Raw genomic sequence first — 17,226 nt, 5'->3', positions numbered from 1 at the left:
GAGTGGGGCCAGGGGTCAGTGTGATTGTCACAGTGTAGACCTTTGGGCTCCCACCCGTCTGCCCTCCCTGCTCAGTCCCCACCTCACACCTGCAGCTAGCCAGAAGTCCTGTTTATGTCAGAAACTTTTTATTGTAAACACTGAGGCACTCTCCCAGGCAGCCCAGATGAACACAGGGTAGCACTGTCCTGGGGTAAGGCGGTCTTCCTGGCAGATAAGTCAGGCAGCCTGCCCTCTTCTAGCCCTGGACCCCGGGCTCCGAGGCCAGCTCACTGAGCCTGCGCTCCTCCTGGAGGCGGATGAGAGCATCTCGCTGGTTCACCACATCCAGTAGCTTCCTCAGGACCTGGTCCTCAGCCTGCCGATCGGCAGCTGTCTTTAGGGTTTCTGAAGGGAGGAGATGAAGCTTAGAGGACAGAGGATGCAGCAGAGAGGCACAAGAGGCACAGCCTAATCCTAGCCTGTGTGACTTCTACAACCCCTGCTGTTTGCCACCCTGTGAAATTGGCTTATCAACACTAATGGTTTTCTAGCATTGTTAGCTGCAACATCATTCTTAAAGGAAATCTGGTGTAAAAGCTGAGTTGTGCAGCTCTGACTGAAGGTGCAGAGTAGGCGCTTGGAGCCCCATCCTCTGGTGTCCTTCAGTTCAAGAGGCAATTCAGAAGGCATTTCAGCCTCAGAGGTACTCAGATTGGAAGACTGTTGCTGGGCAGTATCTGCAGTCACGAGGCTTGTGCAAATACCAGCCTCTCCCCACATCCTGCTTACCTTCCCGGTTCATGTAGGTTCGCAGCTCTTGGTCCAGCTGCCACTGTTTCTCCTCCAAGTTCAGCTCCTGCACTCTGTGGAGGGCAGGAATAGAAAAGGCACAGATGCCTAGGGTGAGCAATGCCCTGGCTGGGGGCCTGCCTGACTCAATGCCACTGTCCCCCACTCCCCAACCCTGACACCCCTTACGTGATCATGAGCTCAGCCTCCTCGGCCACTAGGCTGTTTTTCTTCTGGACGAGCTGTAGCAGCTGTTCCACCCATAATGCCTTTTGCTTTTCAGGGGAACCTGATGAGGAAAAAAGGGGGCCAGTCAGGCCTCCAGCCAGGATCATAGGAGTCGTGGCATGAGGAATAGAGCCTGCTGTGAGCCAGACCTAGCAGTTTGGGGGTTGCTGGGGGCAGAACACAGTGCCAGGAGGCAGAGGTCTCCTAGTTTTATCCCTCCCGTATCTTTACTCACTGCTTTGGCTCCTCAAAGCCAGCTCCAGCTCTGTGCCCCTGGCCTCCAGCTCCCTTAGAGCAGCCTCGATCTCATTTAGTCGCCTCTGGATGGCCTGAGGAGTACAAGACGGGGCCCAGGAGTCTCATGATTGCTCAAGAACAGAGTCCCAGGGGAGCTCTCATCCCCAGTCTCAGGATTCTAACCCCATCAGAACCTCGGAACCCTGAAGCCGCACCTGAGCCTTGCAGAACCGCTTCATCTCCTCCTCCTTGGCCCGGCGCAGCAGAGTCCGACGCCACGTTGGATAATTGTTCATGGTGCCTGAGTTCTTAGCCAAGTTCCTCAGAAACTGTGACAGAGTCAGTGGATAGGGGTTGGGGAAGCTCCATTTAAGAAGGACCAGAAAGACCCTAGACTGGAAGTGGGGTAAGTCTGATAGAAAAGGTAGAGGCTTAGGGACATGAAAGAGTCAGACCACGTGAGAAGGCAGTTTGGGCTCAGAAGAGGCTGGGTGCTGTGGGTTTCTCCTGGGTGAGGGGAGGCGTGTGTTGAGTGGATGTGTGCTGGCTTGGGCAGAATAGGTGGCCAGGTTCTTCCCACTCACATGTTCCATGTCTGAGTCCAAAGGCACATCTTCCTCTTCCTCTGTTTCCTCTTCACTGGAGGAGGACCTCTCTTCTTCCCCCATTTCCATGGCCTCAAGAACTGAGCAGGACGTGGACATGGGCTGGAATCCCCACGACCTCCCTCCCCATGCCCCACATACCTGTCCAAGAATCCAAAAACCACCCATGCCATCCCCACCCTGAGCCAGCAGCTACCTTGAGGGCTCTGGACTGGCATTCCCCAGCCCTTGAAGCTTGCTTCCAGGGCTTGGTGGGCCAAAGTGGAGCAGCTTCGCGGGGGCTTGGGTGGCGGCTCCATTTCCGGGTCAGGGGTGAGATGAAGGGAGGATAAACGCTGGCGTTCTGGGCTGGAGAGGCGAATCAATCGACGGGTGGGCTGGATGGGGTTTGGGACAGGACTGGTCTCTTGATGGAGGTCCACGGGAGTTGCGGGGCCTGATGGCGTGTTATCCTCACTCAGCATGGGAAGGTCCTAGAAAAGCCACCAGATGTTCTGGTCAGTGAGTGACCTGCCCAGCATGGGCTGAGGCTGCCCCTTGAGACAGATGTGGTACCTGGCATTCCTCCATTTGTGCCATTTACTGAACAGTGTCAGGCAGTGTTGTGGATACTTGAAATATGTCAGTAAGTAAAACAGGACAAAGATCTCTGCCATCATGGAGTTTACACTCTCGTGGAGGACATTCAGTTTCCCCCCATTCACTCTGCTGGGCCGGGGAGCCCTTTCCTCCTCCTCACCCCCCCACCACACACTTCCACAGCTTTTACCTGACTCTCAGGACCTCTATCGCTGCTATCTTCTTCGTGGCCTGTCTGAGGCAGGTGCTGGAGGCAGTATAAATATCCTGAGAAGGTGGGAGAGGGAAGGAGGCATCAGATGTAGGCAGACCAAGGATCAGATATTCAGTCTATCAGGGAAGGTGGGGGTGACAAGACTGCATTTGTTGGTGAATTTCTACCAGCCTCCTGGTTTCTCAGAACCCCACATTTGGGGCTTTGGAGGGGACAGAGAAGACTGAGCTTAGGAGAAGAAAGCGTAATCTTTAGCTTGTTTTTCTACCTCATGCGCAGCACCCCAGTTCCTCTCCAGTTTCAAGCTCCTGACCCTGCCTGGTAGGGCCAAATGCAGAGTCCCTCTGAATGCCTCCCAGGCCAACTCACCATCTCCTGGGTGCTGCCTATAGCCACCTGGCCATAATGTGGCCTCACAGATATGACAGCGGAAGCAGCTCCGGTGGAAGAAACGGCCATCAGCACAGTGGCGTTCCAGGATATAGAGGTGTTGCCCACAAAGTGCACACAGATCCTCAGCACTGGCCTGCAGTGACCCCCAGGTCCCAGGTCAGCTGGAGTCAAAGCCAAGGTCAGCCCTTCCCCTGAAACACACCTCCCTGCCCTTCCCAGGTCTTTGCCTGCAGACAGGGCCCCCGTGCTCACGTCCTGCTGCTGGGATGGTGGTGTCATTGGTTCATCAGGCTCTGGGACAGGTGGCTCCTCAGTACTTGGGGTCTCAGCCTCTACCTGAAAAGGCCAAGAGGTAGAGGGACAGGGTCAGTTAGGGAGTCATGTGTGCAGATGAAAGAACTGGAAGGGAAAGGCGGTGAGACTGGATGGGGGGTTCGGTACAGGAGCTTGGGTAGCAAGCAAGACCTGGGGGACAGGACGTGGGAGAGCACCTCAGGGAAGGGACTGTCCAGCCCCTGCGTGCACTTACCTCCAGGCGAGGCTTCTTGCCACCAGCATCCTCCCCATTTTCCTGCAACAAGCCCTACATTCTAAGCATGGGCTCTGAGCCCCCACTTCTTTCCCCCAACTCTGGATGTCGTCCTCTTCATCTCAGGGACCCCCACAAGAACCCCACTGCCCAGCCCAACCCCACCCAAACTCTCTACCTGAGTCCGGGTCCGTTGCAGGGTCCTCTGCAGTTTGCCAAGGAATAGTACAGCGCTGGCAGCGCCTGGGGAGCCTTGGCTGACCGAGCCTGTGAGGAGAGTCGTGGAGATCAGGGGTGATACTATATCCCCAGAAGAGAGCTATGAGCCAGCCCAGAAGGCTAAAGGATACCTCTCCCAGGATGTCCGTTAGAGGGCGCTCTCTTGCTTGCTCTGTCTGTCTGTCCCTCTCTCACACACACACACCCTCGTCGTCCCACCCTTGTCTTCCAGCTCACCTGGGTTGTGTGGTACGCTCTTGAAGGCACTATGGAAGTGGCTGAGGTAGGCAATGAGGCCAAGTGGGTCACTCCCTGCCACCATCGCCTGTGCGGACAACACTGGTGTGATGCCCAGCTCATGCTCTGCCATCTTCAGCGCCCAAGAAGTAGCTTCCAGAGCCCCCATTCCCTGGAGCTCGGAGGGTTCCCTATGGGGCAGCAGGGAGAAAGGTCAGTGGGAGACCCAGAACTTGAGCCCACAGAAAGGGGAGGGATATCGGGAAAGGGAGGCAAGGGCAGGAAGGGTTTTTATTCTCTGCTGCACACCCACCACCACCCAGCCAATCACAACGGCTTCTGGCCTTGGGGGCCTCCACCACTCACAAAGCTCTCCCTAGTGAATGCATGCTCATGGGCAGAGGAGCAGGAGTACTATCTCTACAGAGGTGAAGCGACTAGAGCAGGATTATTAGCAAGTGATGGTGCTGGGATGCAGTGGCTGTGCCACCTCCTACATGGTGATCCCCTGTCATTCCACACTGCCTGGAGGGGGCGGTGGAGAGGCATGGAAGAGAGGGAGGGTCTATCAGGAACCCCCAAGCCCAATCCCTGACTCACAGTAGGGCGGGCCGCAGCCGGTGCACCAGGGCACACAGAGCCAGCCCATCAGCCCAGGAGGAAGACAGGTCAGTGACATGGACTCCTGGGTACCCAGCCGTCTGCTCCTGGCACCAGCGCAGCAGCTCCTCCTGGGAGCCCACTGCCCCTAGGAAGAGGAGGTTGCACTTGTACCCAGGGCACCCCAGCCCGCAGAGAGAGCCCAGCTGCTGGCTGTGGGGTCTGTATGGGAGCCAGAAGCAGGGACCCACCCCGACTGAGCACCAGCCTAAGAATGTGAGCAGCACCTCCTTCATCCCCATTTTCTCATTTGAAAAAAAATCTTTTGGGGGGATAAAGTGAAATCACTGCTAGCCACAGAGAGGCCAGCGGGCTATGAACTGCGGGGCAAGGGAAGCCCAGAGGCTGAAAGGAGAGGCAGGTTTGGGGTCTGCCAGGTGGGAAGGGGCAGGACAGCCAAGAACAGCGCAGCACGGCTGCCATCCAGTGTTTCAGTGGTGGTTAAAGTGTTGAGATACTCCGCACAGGCTGCCAAACGGCTGCTGCCAAGCGCCTGCTGCCCTGTGCTCTCCAGGATGCCCCCAATCTCCACCCCCCAACCCAGCGGGGCTCCAGCACCCTGCTCCCTGCTGCCAGCAGCTGCAACTGCTGTCGGTGCCTACGCATCACTGTTCGGTCAAGGTTTTAAACGTGCCCGTGGAGGAGGACTGCTCACCAGTGGCTGCCTTTCCGGAGTCTGTCTCGTCACTCATCCTCTGCACAGGCTCCTTGGCCTCCATGTCGTACAGGTCTCGTACCTACGGCAGCCCCTTTCAGGTCTCCAGGCGGGCTGACCACACACCCGCTCAGCCCATGGGGGAGGGCTGCCTGGGTGGGGCTCACCCAGAGGGACAGTGGCTGCGGGGACCAGGAGGCAAGGGCTGCGCTGGGGTGGAGTGCTGACCTGACTGGGGGTCACAGCCCGGAGGTTCAGGTTGGGGTAGCGGGTGGTGGGGTCCAGCCCGTACTGTGCCACGTTGCGGTGCATGTTCTCCGGGGACGTCTGTGACAGGAGCTGGTACAAGCTCTCTCTAGGGGATGAGGGTGAGGGACGGGCACAAGCAGGAGGCCACCATTAGCGCTCACCCCTCAACCACCACCAGGCCTTTGCCTTATTCTCCTTTATCCACTCCCCTATCTACTCCCCCAGCATCTCCGAACCTATTCCCGTGTCTTGTCCCACATCCAGCCCTGCCCTGCCCCACCCCCCAACTCAGGCCTCACCTCTCTGCCAACACCTCTAGGGGCCCAGCGCCCTCTGCCCACCGCTTCACCATCCAGGCGGCATCAAAGGCTGCCAGGAAGCCCCGGGCCACTCCAGTGCCCAGGGGCCAGAAGGGCTGCAGGGCCAGAAGGACAAGAAACAGCTCAGTGAGGGCCCAACGGAGGGCCCAACCCCCAACAGGGTTGCCCGAGCCCACATGCCCCCAAGGGCAGAGCTGGAGGCCCCCTGACACCACCAGGCCACCCTCAGCTCCTCTTTACAACAGTAAACATTTTATTACCCACCCCCACTTCCCATGAGGCTGCTTCTTCCCCCAACCAGGGAATCCCCGTGCCTCCTTACACAGAACCCAGAGAGCCACTCCCCAAGCAGGGAACACTGAGCCCTTACCTCCACCAGGCAGTCCCCGACCAGCCCCAGCAGCAGGCGGGTGCCGTGCCTCTCCTGCACCCGAGCAGAGCTCTCTGCCCGCATCATACTTGTGAAGTCAAAGGCAGAGACGTCCGGCCGCCCGCGGGCGTCCCGGGCAAACTCCAGCTTCCCAAGCTTGCCGTGGGTGGCGAAGTCGGCAGCTGCCCGAGCAAAGCGCTGCAAAGCCTCGGGCACCACATTGGCGCTGCCCAGCAGCCGTTCAGTATCGGGCCAGTCCTGTGTGGCCGACAGATCAGAACCATCAGTGTCCCGTCCCCTCAGGTACACATCCTGAGGCCCCAGGAATGGGCTTCCCCAGATTAAACAGCAGTTGGAGGCTGAGCTGGGACTAGACGTGAATATCCTGCCTCCCAGGCCCAGCATCATTACATGTGTTCAACTAGTTCATTCAGCAGATATCTTCAGGGTGCTTACTACATAGCAGGCACCATTCTAAGCTCTGGGAATCATCAGCAAGGAAGAGACAGACAAAACCCCTCGTGGAGCTTAGTCCTCATGGAGTGCAGTGCTGTGACTGGTATATGGTGTTGAGCCCAGAATAGGATTCAAGTGGCCATGTAAGTCTCAGAGGAGAAGAGCTTACTGAGGTGGAGAAAGTGCCACTGCAGACAGGATGGACTCCCTCCACACCCAGGGGGAGACCATGTCCAGGCCTGGACCCTACCTCCCAGGGTCCACCATTCAGTCCCCCCATGCCTGGGCCTGGGCCCCACCTTATGCAGCACTCCCAGCCGTAGCAGGCACTGCTTCTTGGCTGTCATCACAAAGTAGTGGGTGTCATCTTTGTAGTACACGATATTCTCCAGATCGATGCCTGTGGGGTCAGGGTAGGGTGCAGGGGATGTGTCTCCTCTAGTTATGTGTCACTTCTCCAAATACACCAGACATGCCTGACCTCTGAGCTGGGATCACAGCTTAGCCTGCAGTGGGTCCTTCCTACACAGGGACCCATGAGTTCTGGTGGCACCATGGACCATCTATCTCAGGCCCAGCAGATGGAGGAGCAAAGAGAGAAACCAGGGTGGAGTGGCAGCAGGGAGACATGAACCACACGGTCACAGGCTTACAGAGGACAGCCTGGCTTCTCCAAATGAGATGCGTACACTCCAAAGGGCGTGGTAGTATGAAGCCAAAGAAAACCTAGAACACCTTCTGGAAGTACCACTTACACTTTGAATTTATGTCACTTTTATATTAAAGCCTATGTACAGAAGCACAAAGCAAAAGCCCATGCATTTGGCAAGAGATTTCTAAGACTTGTCATGCTGGATGGCCAAGTGCGGTTGTGCCTGCTGACTCCCTGAGGGCTCAGGTTCTTTGCTGCCAGGACCACAAAGATGGACAAGTGTGGGATTCTTTGGACTGTGGACAGGTCTAAGAGGGAGAGTCGGGAGCTAGGCCACAGTCAGGCACTCGGAAGGGAAACCCTGTGAGGAAGGGCCCTGACCTGTAGCTTTGAGCAGGCTCTGGAAGAAGCTCTGGTTGTAGATCCTGGCCACACCACTGATCTCGGGCACCTGTGTCTCTTCCACGGTGCGCCCGTTCACAAAGTTAGCCGTGATGCCAATTGCCAGTTTGCCGCGCATTTCTCGCACTGTGAAGCCTAGAGGTGGGGACAGGTGGGGAGTGGCCGGGGGATGAGGGGCGTAACAGCCTAGAAAGGCCCAGGAGGAGCTCAAGATGCTGGCTTCTTCAAGGGAAGGGATCACTCACCTTCAGGGACGAATTTACCTCCAGCTGCAGAGATGAGGACATCAAATTCATACTTGGCCAGTTGGGCTGGGGGGCTGGGCTGGAGCTGGGCACGCCAACCACTCCCTGGAGCAGAAGATGTGAGTGGCACAAAGATATAGAAAACTGAAGGGGTGTCTATATTCCCAGGACAATCCAATGAAATAAATAAACATTTAAAGGGTTTTGTGGTTTACAAAGCAGTGACACAGTCTATCAAATGACACCTTCACAACAGCCATGGAAAGGAGGTGAGGAAAGAAATACTTCACATTTTACAAAAGTCCAAAATGAGGCTCAGCAGGGTTTGAAAAAGGCCAGGCTGTGAGAAAGGGAGACTCAGCTGACTCCCAACCCCACCCTTTTTCTTTTGCAAGGCCAGGGTATCCTTGGTACATGGGGGTTCTCAAGAGCAGAAAAATACCTACCCTTTTTGGGAGGAGGCTGCAGGCCAGTGAAAGTGATGCCCCAGTGGATTTCCACCCCCAGCAGTAATGCCACTTTCAACAAGAGGAGCTGCAGTTGCCGGATGCCTGGAAGGGAGAGGACATTAGCGACAGGGACCCCAGGATCCTACAGCCTCCCCAAATACCAGTGTGTACCTGGTCTGGGCTGGAGAAAGTCTTAGAGCTCACTCAGTCCAAGTGCCTGTTTTACAGGTGAGGGACCTGAGTCCTGAAAGCCATCTGACTGCAGTGAATCTTGACCACCCTGCCCTGGGCTGGCCCAGCAGCCCCCAACCCCCACCCTACTGGCCTGTCTCTAGGCCCAGGCTCATCCGCCCCTCCAGGCCACCACACGGTGCTCACTGATGTGGTCCAGGGAGCCTGTGCAGAAGCGCCCATAGAACTTCTTGGCGCCGAGTGCCCGAAGGTCGTGGATGGTGAAGGGCCAGAGGTGGAGCACGTTGTGGCGAGAGAACTTGGTGCGCTTTTCCACCAGCACCACTCGGGCCCCCAGCATCGCCAGCTCCACAGCAGCCCGCAGACCGCAAGGTCCCGCACCCACCACCAGGCACTGCGAACACATAAGGCAGCACAGGCATGGCGGGGGGCGGGGGGAGAGGGGGCTCCTCTGACTCCGCCCACTCTCCAAGCCCCACCCCAGGCACTGAGACACACCTTAGTGCCGGTGCAGGCCCGGCCCTGCTGGTAGATGGGCTGGCTCGCTCTCTTGTCCAGCTTGGCCCACAGCGACTTGGCATTCCAGTAGTTGAGCTGGGCCTTGACCTTGTGGTACTGGGAGAGCCCCCCACCAGGCTCCACCCCCAGGGCCCCGCATAGCCCTTGAAAGCTGCTCAACACATCCTGGCACAGCTGGGCCTGCAAGAAGCTCTCAAAGTGGGCATGCGCTGGGTTGGTGGAGATGGTTGAGGCCATGGAGACCCCTGGGAGGGGATCCTGGGGAGGGGCAGAGGCACGTGGTTGCTGGAAAGAAGAAAGGAAGAGATTGCAAGAGGCTGGAGAAAGGAGGAAGGGAAAAGAGGAGAAGGCAGTGTGGTATCCCCAGGGAGCTCCAAGTCCTACCCAGATGGGCTCCTCTCCTCTCTGTCAGCTGCTCCACAGACAGCCGCAATCCATTCAACTTCAAGTGAAATCTGCCAAGTTTGGAAATGAAAAATCAGCAGTCCTGAGCCCAGTGGGCCTGCAGAAAGCTAGGGAGCCTCCAGCTCAGCCTTGTCAGCCAGGAATCTCCAGGCCCTACTCCAATCCCTGGGGGACAGCAATTCTTACCCGGCCTTAAGCGAGGCCCTGCAAGCAGGCCAGGGGAATTTCTCAGACATGAAGAGAGCAGGGTGTCAGAGAAATGGGCTTTCCTTGCAGTACAGATAGGGACAAATCTAATATCTGCAACACCAGCTGCCAGGCACACATACTGTCCCATCTCACCCCATGCCTCCTTGTGCCCGGCAGCCCTCAACCCTCAACGGACTCAGTGTGCTGTTGGGTGTGGTGTGTCTTATGCCAGGGGCAAAGTTTTCCTCCTTAGCACTTGCCATTGCCTCTTAAAGGGGAGGAGGAGGTGGTGGTGGTGGTTTAGTCCCTAAGTCGTGTCCAATTCTTGGGACTCCATGGACTGTAGCCCGCTAGGTTCCTCTGTCCATGGGATTCTCCAGGCAAGAACTCTGGAGTGGCTTGCCATTTCCTTCTCCAGGGGATCTTCCCCACCCAGAGATCGAACCCTGGTCTGCATTGCAGTCAGATTCTTTACCAACTGAGCCTCTAGGGAAGCCCCTTCTCTAACCACGTAGGATCCACTTCCCACCACCAAACTACCTTAACAGACAGCCCCAGGATGTTGCATCTGTCTGGTGACAAACAACTAACTGGGCCTATTTCTGACTCACTGTGGTCAGAATACTTCCCCTGTGACTTGCTGCTGCTCCAGTGGCCACAAGACCGTTGGGGAGTTGGGGGGCGACAGGGCAGCAGGATTCGCTCCGCCCAGCTTCTCTCACTCCCATAGACACCCCGCCCCATCCCTGCTCGCTCTCCCAGGAATCTCTCCAGACAAGGCTTCTCTTTGTCCCCTTCTCCCTCGCTCGGGCACCCACGCAACTTGAGGGGTGGCAGAGCTTTCTCACTTTGGGACCAGGAGGAATCAGAGGGTACGGGGATGTGGTTTCCCACGGGGGAGTTAAGGACGGTGGTGGCGTAGACCAGGGAAGACCCTTGAGCTGATCCCCCTGACCCCATCAGTCGCCTTCCCGGTCCCAGCCCGGAGCCCCGCAGGCCAGGCCCAGGCAGGAGATTAAAATCACCGCCATAGGTCACCTGGACGAGGCGGACTGAATGTCAGTAAGAGCAAAGGTCTCTCTTGTAAGGTGGAAAGGAGGAAGACCTCAGCGAAGTGGGGAGAGGAGCGACCCAATCTGGAAACACCAAAACAAAGAATGTGCGAGCGGTAGGGCGGTCCAGGATGGAGGGAGCTGGACCACTGGCAGCGGGCGGTTGGGAGTACTCACACTCTGGACCGTAAAGTTTGGGAGGGGCTGGGCAGGACGGAGGCGCAGAGAGACGGCGCCTGACGGGCCAGGCGGGATTCACGAGGGCCTCGAGCCACGTTTCCCAGGAGGCGCGTCCCTACCCCCCCACCCCGGGACCCCGCAGGGCGGGGGGCGCACATTTGGCGCAGCTGGACAACTTACCCGGGGGCTTGGGAGCCCGCAGGGGTCTCTTCCTGCCAGGCGGGCGTCCCAGTCCGGGCGGGTTGGGAGGCGGGGACAGAGGAAGGGGGGTGGAGGCGGAGGAGGAAGAGGGGGGGGGGGTGGAAGAGGCAGAGGAGGCGCGGACCAAAACCCGGGATTGAGGGGCTGCGGGCCGGTGCGCCCGACCGGCGAGTCTAGCTGGGCGTGGGCTTCGGCAGAGCAAGCTCAGCTGGCAGAGCCTTTATTGGAGCCTCATTAACATCTCATTAGCCGGCGATCCCCGGCTGGGGGCAGCCAGGGGCCCGCCCACGGCTGCAGGGTGGTGCCCGAGGCGTGGCGCCGCCCACGCAGTGTTCCGGCTAGGGGCGGGAGACCCCGGCCCAGCCTAGCCCTGTCGCTTAAGCCAAGCGTAGGAGGCTCCGGGAACCCAGCAGCACACTAGCGGCGGAGGCTCCGGGAGCCCGGCAGCACACTAGCGGCCTCCGGCTCCATTCCGGAGCCTGCGCCTAAAAGCTTGTCCTTCCCAGGCGGGCGAGGCAACCCGCCCTTGCGCAGTACCTACTGAGCTGCCGCCTTCGAGACCTGGGCCGGAGAAGGAGCTCGCTCTGAGCAAGAAGTTTGCAGAAGCTGTAGGGTAGCGCCGAAGCATCTGCGTCCTTTACACCTCTCCTACGAGGAGATTCACGGCCCGGGTACTCCACGATGGATCCAAGCTCGGTGTCCACCTACCCTGCAACCAGTCTGCACCTAGACCCGGGCTGAGGGCATCCGGCACGGACGCAAAGTCCTGGAAACTCGGCAATATGCAGCGTCCACAGCGGCAGAAGTGAGAGGGCAAGAAGGTCTTGGGGTAGGGCTGGGGGTGTTGGACCACTACTAAGACAGACGGAAATGAGAAGGGTGTAAATGAGATGCTGGCTCCCCAATATTCAAGAATGCCTGGGAGAAAGGACCCACAGAACTGTTTGGTACCAACTTCCTCATATTCCCAAAGAGGAAACAGCTGAATGTGAAGGCACTCTTCCAAGGTCATTCAACTAGTTAATATTAATAAAACATCAGTTTTCCTTTATTAAACGTCTACTATGAATATTAATCGCAATGATCACAAATGTCCCGTTTTACTGAAAAGGAAACCGAAGGTCACCCGTGGCAAAGTTACACAGCAAGTGGCAGAGCTGGTATGGGACCCAGGTCTATCTACCACCACACCAGTGCTGATCTAATGTGACAAGTGAAAGGCTGGCATCCTGAGAGACTGCTTCTTGTTTAGAGGAAGTGACACCATTACACTGGAAACACTCACAAAACAGAGGAATGAATGGCACTGGAAAGAGCTGGGGACCCTATGGCTCTCCCCTTCTCTTTATTCTCTCTTTGCATTGCCTGGAAACCCTCTGAGACCCAGTAAGACCTATATATACACTGCTCCCAGCTTGAGATGAGAAGCAGGGAAGGAGAAATGCCTACTTTCTGCTGGCAGAGGCAGGGAATTGAGCCAGGTCCAGCTCAGGAAACCAGGGCAGTCTCCCAGCTGGGCCCATTCTAGCTCTTGGGTATGACTAGTCATTTGGCTTGAAATCAATTTGCCAAATATGAGACACACCCATATTTAAATACATTGTGTCAGAAGGATTCTAAGTCCACTCTGAATGGGTTACCTGTTTTAGAATCATTCCATTTCCCTTTCATTAGTAGATGGTAAATAATCAGCAGCTCTGACTTTGAGGTTAGCAGAGGCCCTGCAAGGTCTGGCTCTTGACTCAATGACTTGCATCTCAACCAAATAGGAGTTTGTGGCTCTCCAAACGGCAGAAGGTAAAATTTGTCTTTAAAAAAGATCACAGAATAATGACTTCATCAGTGCTTAAAAATAACTGCTGACTTGGAGTTTCACTCTATGTTAATTAAAGATACATGGTAGAGCAAAGAGCAATGGGGAATGGTTTGTAATCTAGAAGATCTGGCCAGATGGCAGCTTTACTTCACATGAACTTAAGCGACCTTGAAAAGTCACCAACCAGTATGTTTCAGTCTCAGCTCTAAATGGAGGCACTTTAATTACTGAATCTTTTCAATGCATTTTGATTCTAAAATCCTGTTACTCAATGTTGGTGATTCTAAGAAATGTACAAATTCAATTTTAGACTTTCTTCAAAGACAGTCATGATCCACATTATTGAGTCATGATCCATATTACATGTGTATACAAAACTAAAAATACTGGCACAAACACACTGGCTAATTTATACTGGGTCAAATAAGTGGCTGATATGTGAAAAATCAGTTGGGTTTTTTGTTTGTTATTGGCCATGTGGGACATGGCCTGTGGGATCTTAATTCTCTGACCAGGGATCAAACCCAAGCGCTGGATATGCTGACTCCTAACCACTAGACTGCCAGGGAATTCCACAAAAAGTCACTTTTAAAAGAATCTCAGGACTTCCCTGGTGGTTCAGTGGTTAAGAATCTGACTCTCCAACTGGCAGATGGTAAAATGTCTTTAAAAAAGATCACAGAGTAATGATCTGACTGCCAATTCAGAGGACATAGTTCCATCCCTGGTCTGGGAAGATCCCACATGCCATGGGGCAGCTAAGTCTGTGGGCCACCGTGACTGACCCTGCGCTCTAGAGCCTACAAGCGGCAACTCCTGAAGCCTGCGCACCTAGACCCTGTCCTCTGCCAACAGGAGAAGTCACTACAATGAGACCCCCCTACCGCAACTAGAATAGTCCCTGTGTAGCAACAAAGACCCAGTACAACCAAAACTAAATACACATTTTAAAAAATAATAAAATAATCCCATTCTAATGTTTTTGCAAATAAATCATGCAAGTAGTGGCCTAGGTTAAAAACCTGAGCCATTAAAACAGGGTTCCTTTCCTCTAATTTACACCATGTTGTCTTTCTGCAATGCCATCCTTACCTCACCTCTCATCCTTTCATCTCCTAAACCTGGAGTCAGAAACTGGATCCCATACTGCAGGTGATGGTTCTAAGCCATCCTATATATGACTTTACACCCGTAGGTCAGTGTGTTCAAAGGCCACACCCACAGTCAGGAGCCACAGCTGCTGTCTAACCAAGCAGACACAGGAGCAGACACAGCTCCTAATGTAAAAATAATTACCAGCTGAGTCCAAAGTGTAGCGTGCTGTGGACAGATATGAAAGGTGGCTTGACTGAGATTAAAGGGTAGGAGACAATTAGAGGGTGAGGAAGTGACACTTGCACTGAATTCTGACAGATGTGCAGACGCTGAGACGGAGAGGAGGCGCAGAAACCTTTCAAGCCTGAGAAACTGCCTGCCTCAAAGCCTAAGGCAGGAAGTTGCTGGCTGTGTTTCGGGAACAGCAAGGAAGATAGTATGGCTGGAAGTGAGAATGGGGAAGGCACCCAAGAGGAAGATGGGCTGGGGATTTTATTCTGAGTGCAGTCGGAAACTGCAGAAGGATTATAAGCAGAGCAGAAGTAATGATCATATTTGCATTAAGCACACAATATTCATGCATTTAGCAAGGCACTGTGCTTGATGCTCAGGGCAGAGCGGTGAGCCCAGATGGATCATCATTTCCAGCAGAAAAGGGGGCGGGGGAGGGGAAGAAAGGCAGGCATACCAAAAAAAAAAAAAAGAAAGGCAGGCATACCGGCAAGAGGACATGCTGATGGTGCAGCAGTTGGGATGGAGGAAGTGGATAGACTCAAAATACAGTCTGAGGTGAAACTGATATAACTTGATGATGGATTGGGAGTGGAGGGTGAGGAAAGGCCCATCAAGAATGAATTCCAGCTTTCTCTTAAGGCTGGTAAGAGTGAGTGACTTGAAAATTTGGGTCCCTCATCCTTTCTTACTCTGCCCTGAAACCTCATCCTCTATATGCTGCATTTTATTCAAATACTTTCCCCAGAAATCAATGATGATTTCATATACTCTGAGATAACACAAAGGACAGAGATTAAAAACACAAATAGGCTCAGAATCTGTTTATATACTTTCCTATATTTTTGTTAAGAGAGTACTTGCATACTTCAGACATTAAGATTATAGGAAAATTTGTCCAGAAGCCACTTAATCATACTAGAATTATCTATAAGAGGTAGATTTTTTTTTTAATGTAGACATTCTTGTTTATAACTAATTTAGCCTAAGGAAGCTTCAGTTTAACTTTTCATCCAAGGATGAAACAAACTAAAACAAAAGCCAAACTATTCCTTTGGAATATTTTCAAATCCATATATTAAATGATCTAATATTATGGATAAAATTTCCCTGGTGGCTCAGATGGTAAAGAATCTGCCTGCAATGCAGGAGACCTGGATTCAATCCCTGGGTCAAGAAGATCCCCTGGAGAAGGGAATGGCAACCCATTCCAGTATTCTTGCCTGGAGAATTCCATGGACAGAGAAGCCTGGCAGGCTACAGTCCATGGGGTTGCAAAAAGTCAGATAAGACTGAGCAACTAACAGTATCATGGATATTAAGAATTCAAAACAAATTGGGACTTCCCTGGTGGTCCAGTGGTTAAGACTCATGCTTCCACTGTAAGGGGTGAGGGTTCAGTCCCTGGCTGGGGAACTAAGATCCTCCATGCCACATGGTGTGGCCAAAAAAAAAAAAAATTCAAAACAATAAATCTATGCTCTGAGACCAAGAAACTTCCCTGACCTCTGCTCAAATTTTTCCCTTTCTATATGTCACACTGGATATAGTACTATTTTTCACTTATATTATAAAGGAAGAAAGCTAAGATCTCTTCCTAATGTTATCTAAAGTTCCTACACTTTGTTGAGAAGGTGATCAAATGAGCTTCGGTATAAAAGCTCTTCTGAAAGTAGTGAAAGTGTTAGTCACTCAGTCATGTCCAACTCTTGGACAGGCTCCTCTGTCCATGGAATTCTTCAGGCAAGAATACTAGAGTAGGTAGCCATTCCCTTGTCCAGGAGATCTTCCCCACCCAGGGATTAAACGCAGGTCTCCTGCATTGCAGGCAGATTCTTTATTGTCTGAGCCACCAGGGAAGCCCAAAAGCTCTCCTAATGCTGATGCTGATGCTAAGTCGCTGCAGTCGTGTCCGACTCTGTGCGACCCCATAGACGACAGCCCACCACGCTCCCCCGTCCCTGGGATTCTCCAGGCAAGAACACTGGAGTGGGTTGCCATTTCCTTCTCCAATGCATGAAAGTGAAAAGTGAAAGTGAAGTTGCTCAGCCGTGTCCGACCCTCAGTGACCCCATGGACTGCAGCCCATCAGGCTCCTCCACCCATGGGATTTTCCAGGCAAGAGTACTGGAGTGGGGTACCATTGCCTTCTCCTAGTGTGGTACATTTCCAGTAAGAATGATGATATGTATATATATTCTAGTCAACTCATGTGTTTGTTGTTTAACTATGTGTAAAGAATTTGAAAGCAAGATAAACTATCGCAGTGACATTCCAGCTTCTTTTAGAGGTCATTCCATTATACCTGCTGTTTACAAAAGGCAAAGGGAATTTTTTTTTGGGGGGTGGGGGCCGGGTAACTCCTCCAGATCTACTCTTTACAAAAGCAGGACAAAGCATTTTCTTTAAATTCTTGAGAACTTAAGCTTATTTTAGTTTGGAAACTAAGGATGAACATTTACAAGGTTAGCAAAAATAAAGCAAATCTGCCCTAAATACAAAATAGCTTCAGTCAGAAATTTGAAAAAAGGGCCCACTTATAGAAGTTCATATTAGTTAATTTTCACTTTAGTAGAAACTTCTATTCAATTGGCACATTGTGATTAAGCTTTGAAGCTTAATAGTAGTAAAATACCAACATGAGTATTATTAATATGGTAGTTACTGCATTTCTGTAGGATAGAGACTAACTTCTACTATGTTTTATATAAAAAGCTTATGATTTTATGCTAAAATTTCATAAACAGATCCTCTAGTCAATAAGGTTCTACTACATGAAGCAGATCATATGTAAAGAGAAACCCAGCTTAATGTTTCAAAAGGCTGATGGTATTAAGCCCATCCGGTAGAATAGCCAGCCCTGTGCTCCAGTTCCA

The 17,226-nt window shown here is 53.3% G+C and overlaps 1 protein-coding gene across 5 annotated transcripts; it reads right to left on the bottom strand.

Annotated features, from left to right (window-relative positions):
• Positions 1-106: 106 nt before the first annotated feature.
• On the bottom strand, positions 107-11,444 carry MICAL1 (microtubule associated monooxygenase, calponin and LIM domain containing 1). 5 transcript variants are annotated; one of them, XM_070376488.1, is made up of 26 exons: positions 11,188-11,444; positions 9,566-9,636; positions 9,161-9,466; positions 8,849-9,056; positions 8,468-8,572; positions 8,022-8,126; positions 7,756-7,911; positions 7,022-7,122; positions 6,267-6,524; positions 5,876-5,991; positions 5,556-5,682; positions 5,328-5,409; positions 4,613-4,760; positions 4,013-4,203; positions 3,735-3,823; positions 3,553-3,610; positions 3,280-3,359; positions 3,004-3,160; positions 2,611-2,687; positions 2,038-2,314; positions 1,821-1,921; positions 1,452-1,565; positions 1,235-1,328; positions 961-1,060; positions 772-845; positions 107-387 (listed from the first exon to the last, which is right to left on the bottom strand). In XM_070376488.1, the coding sequence occupies exons 3-26, from the start codon at positions 9,416-9,418 to the stop codon at positions 239-241; spliced, it is 3,225 nt and encodes a 1,074-aa protein (XP_070232589.1). In that variant the 5' UTR covers positions 9,419-9,466; positions 9,566-9,636; positions 11,188-11,444; the 3' UTR covers positions 107-238. The 5 variants fall into 5 exon arrangements, with proteins under 5 accessions (XP_070232589.1, XP_070232588.1, XP_005905910.1 ...); XM_070376487.1 differs by having other exon boundaries at positions 3,280-3,363; positions 3,557-3,610; XM_005905848.3 differs by having other exon boundaries at positions 3,553-3,598.
• Between the last annotated feature and the right edge of the window lie 5,782 nt (positions 11,445-17,226).

This window comes from Bos mutus, chromosome 9, assembly GCF_027580195.1.
Source record: "Bos mutus isolate GX-2022 chromosome 9, NWIPB_WYAK_1.1, whole genome shotgun sequence".
NCBI lineage: Eukaryota > Metazoa > Chordata > Mammalia > Artiodactyla > Bovidae > Bos > Bos mutus.
This window is presented reverse-complemented; position numbering and strand designations above follow the sequence as displayed.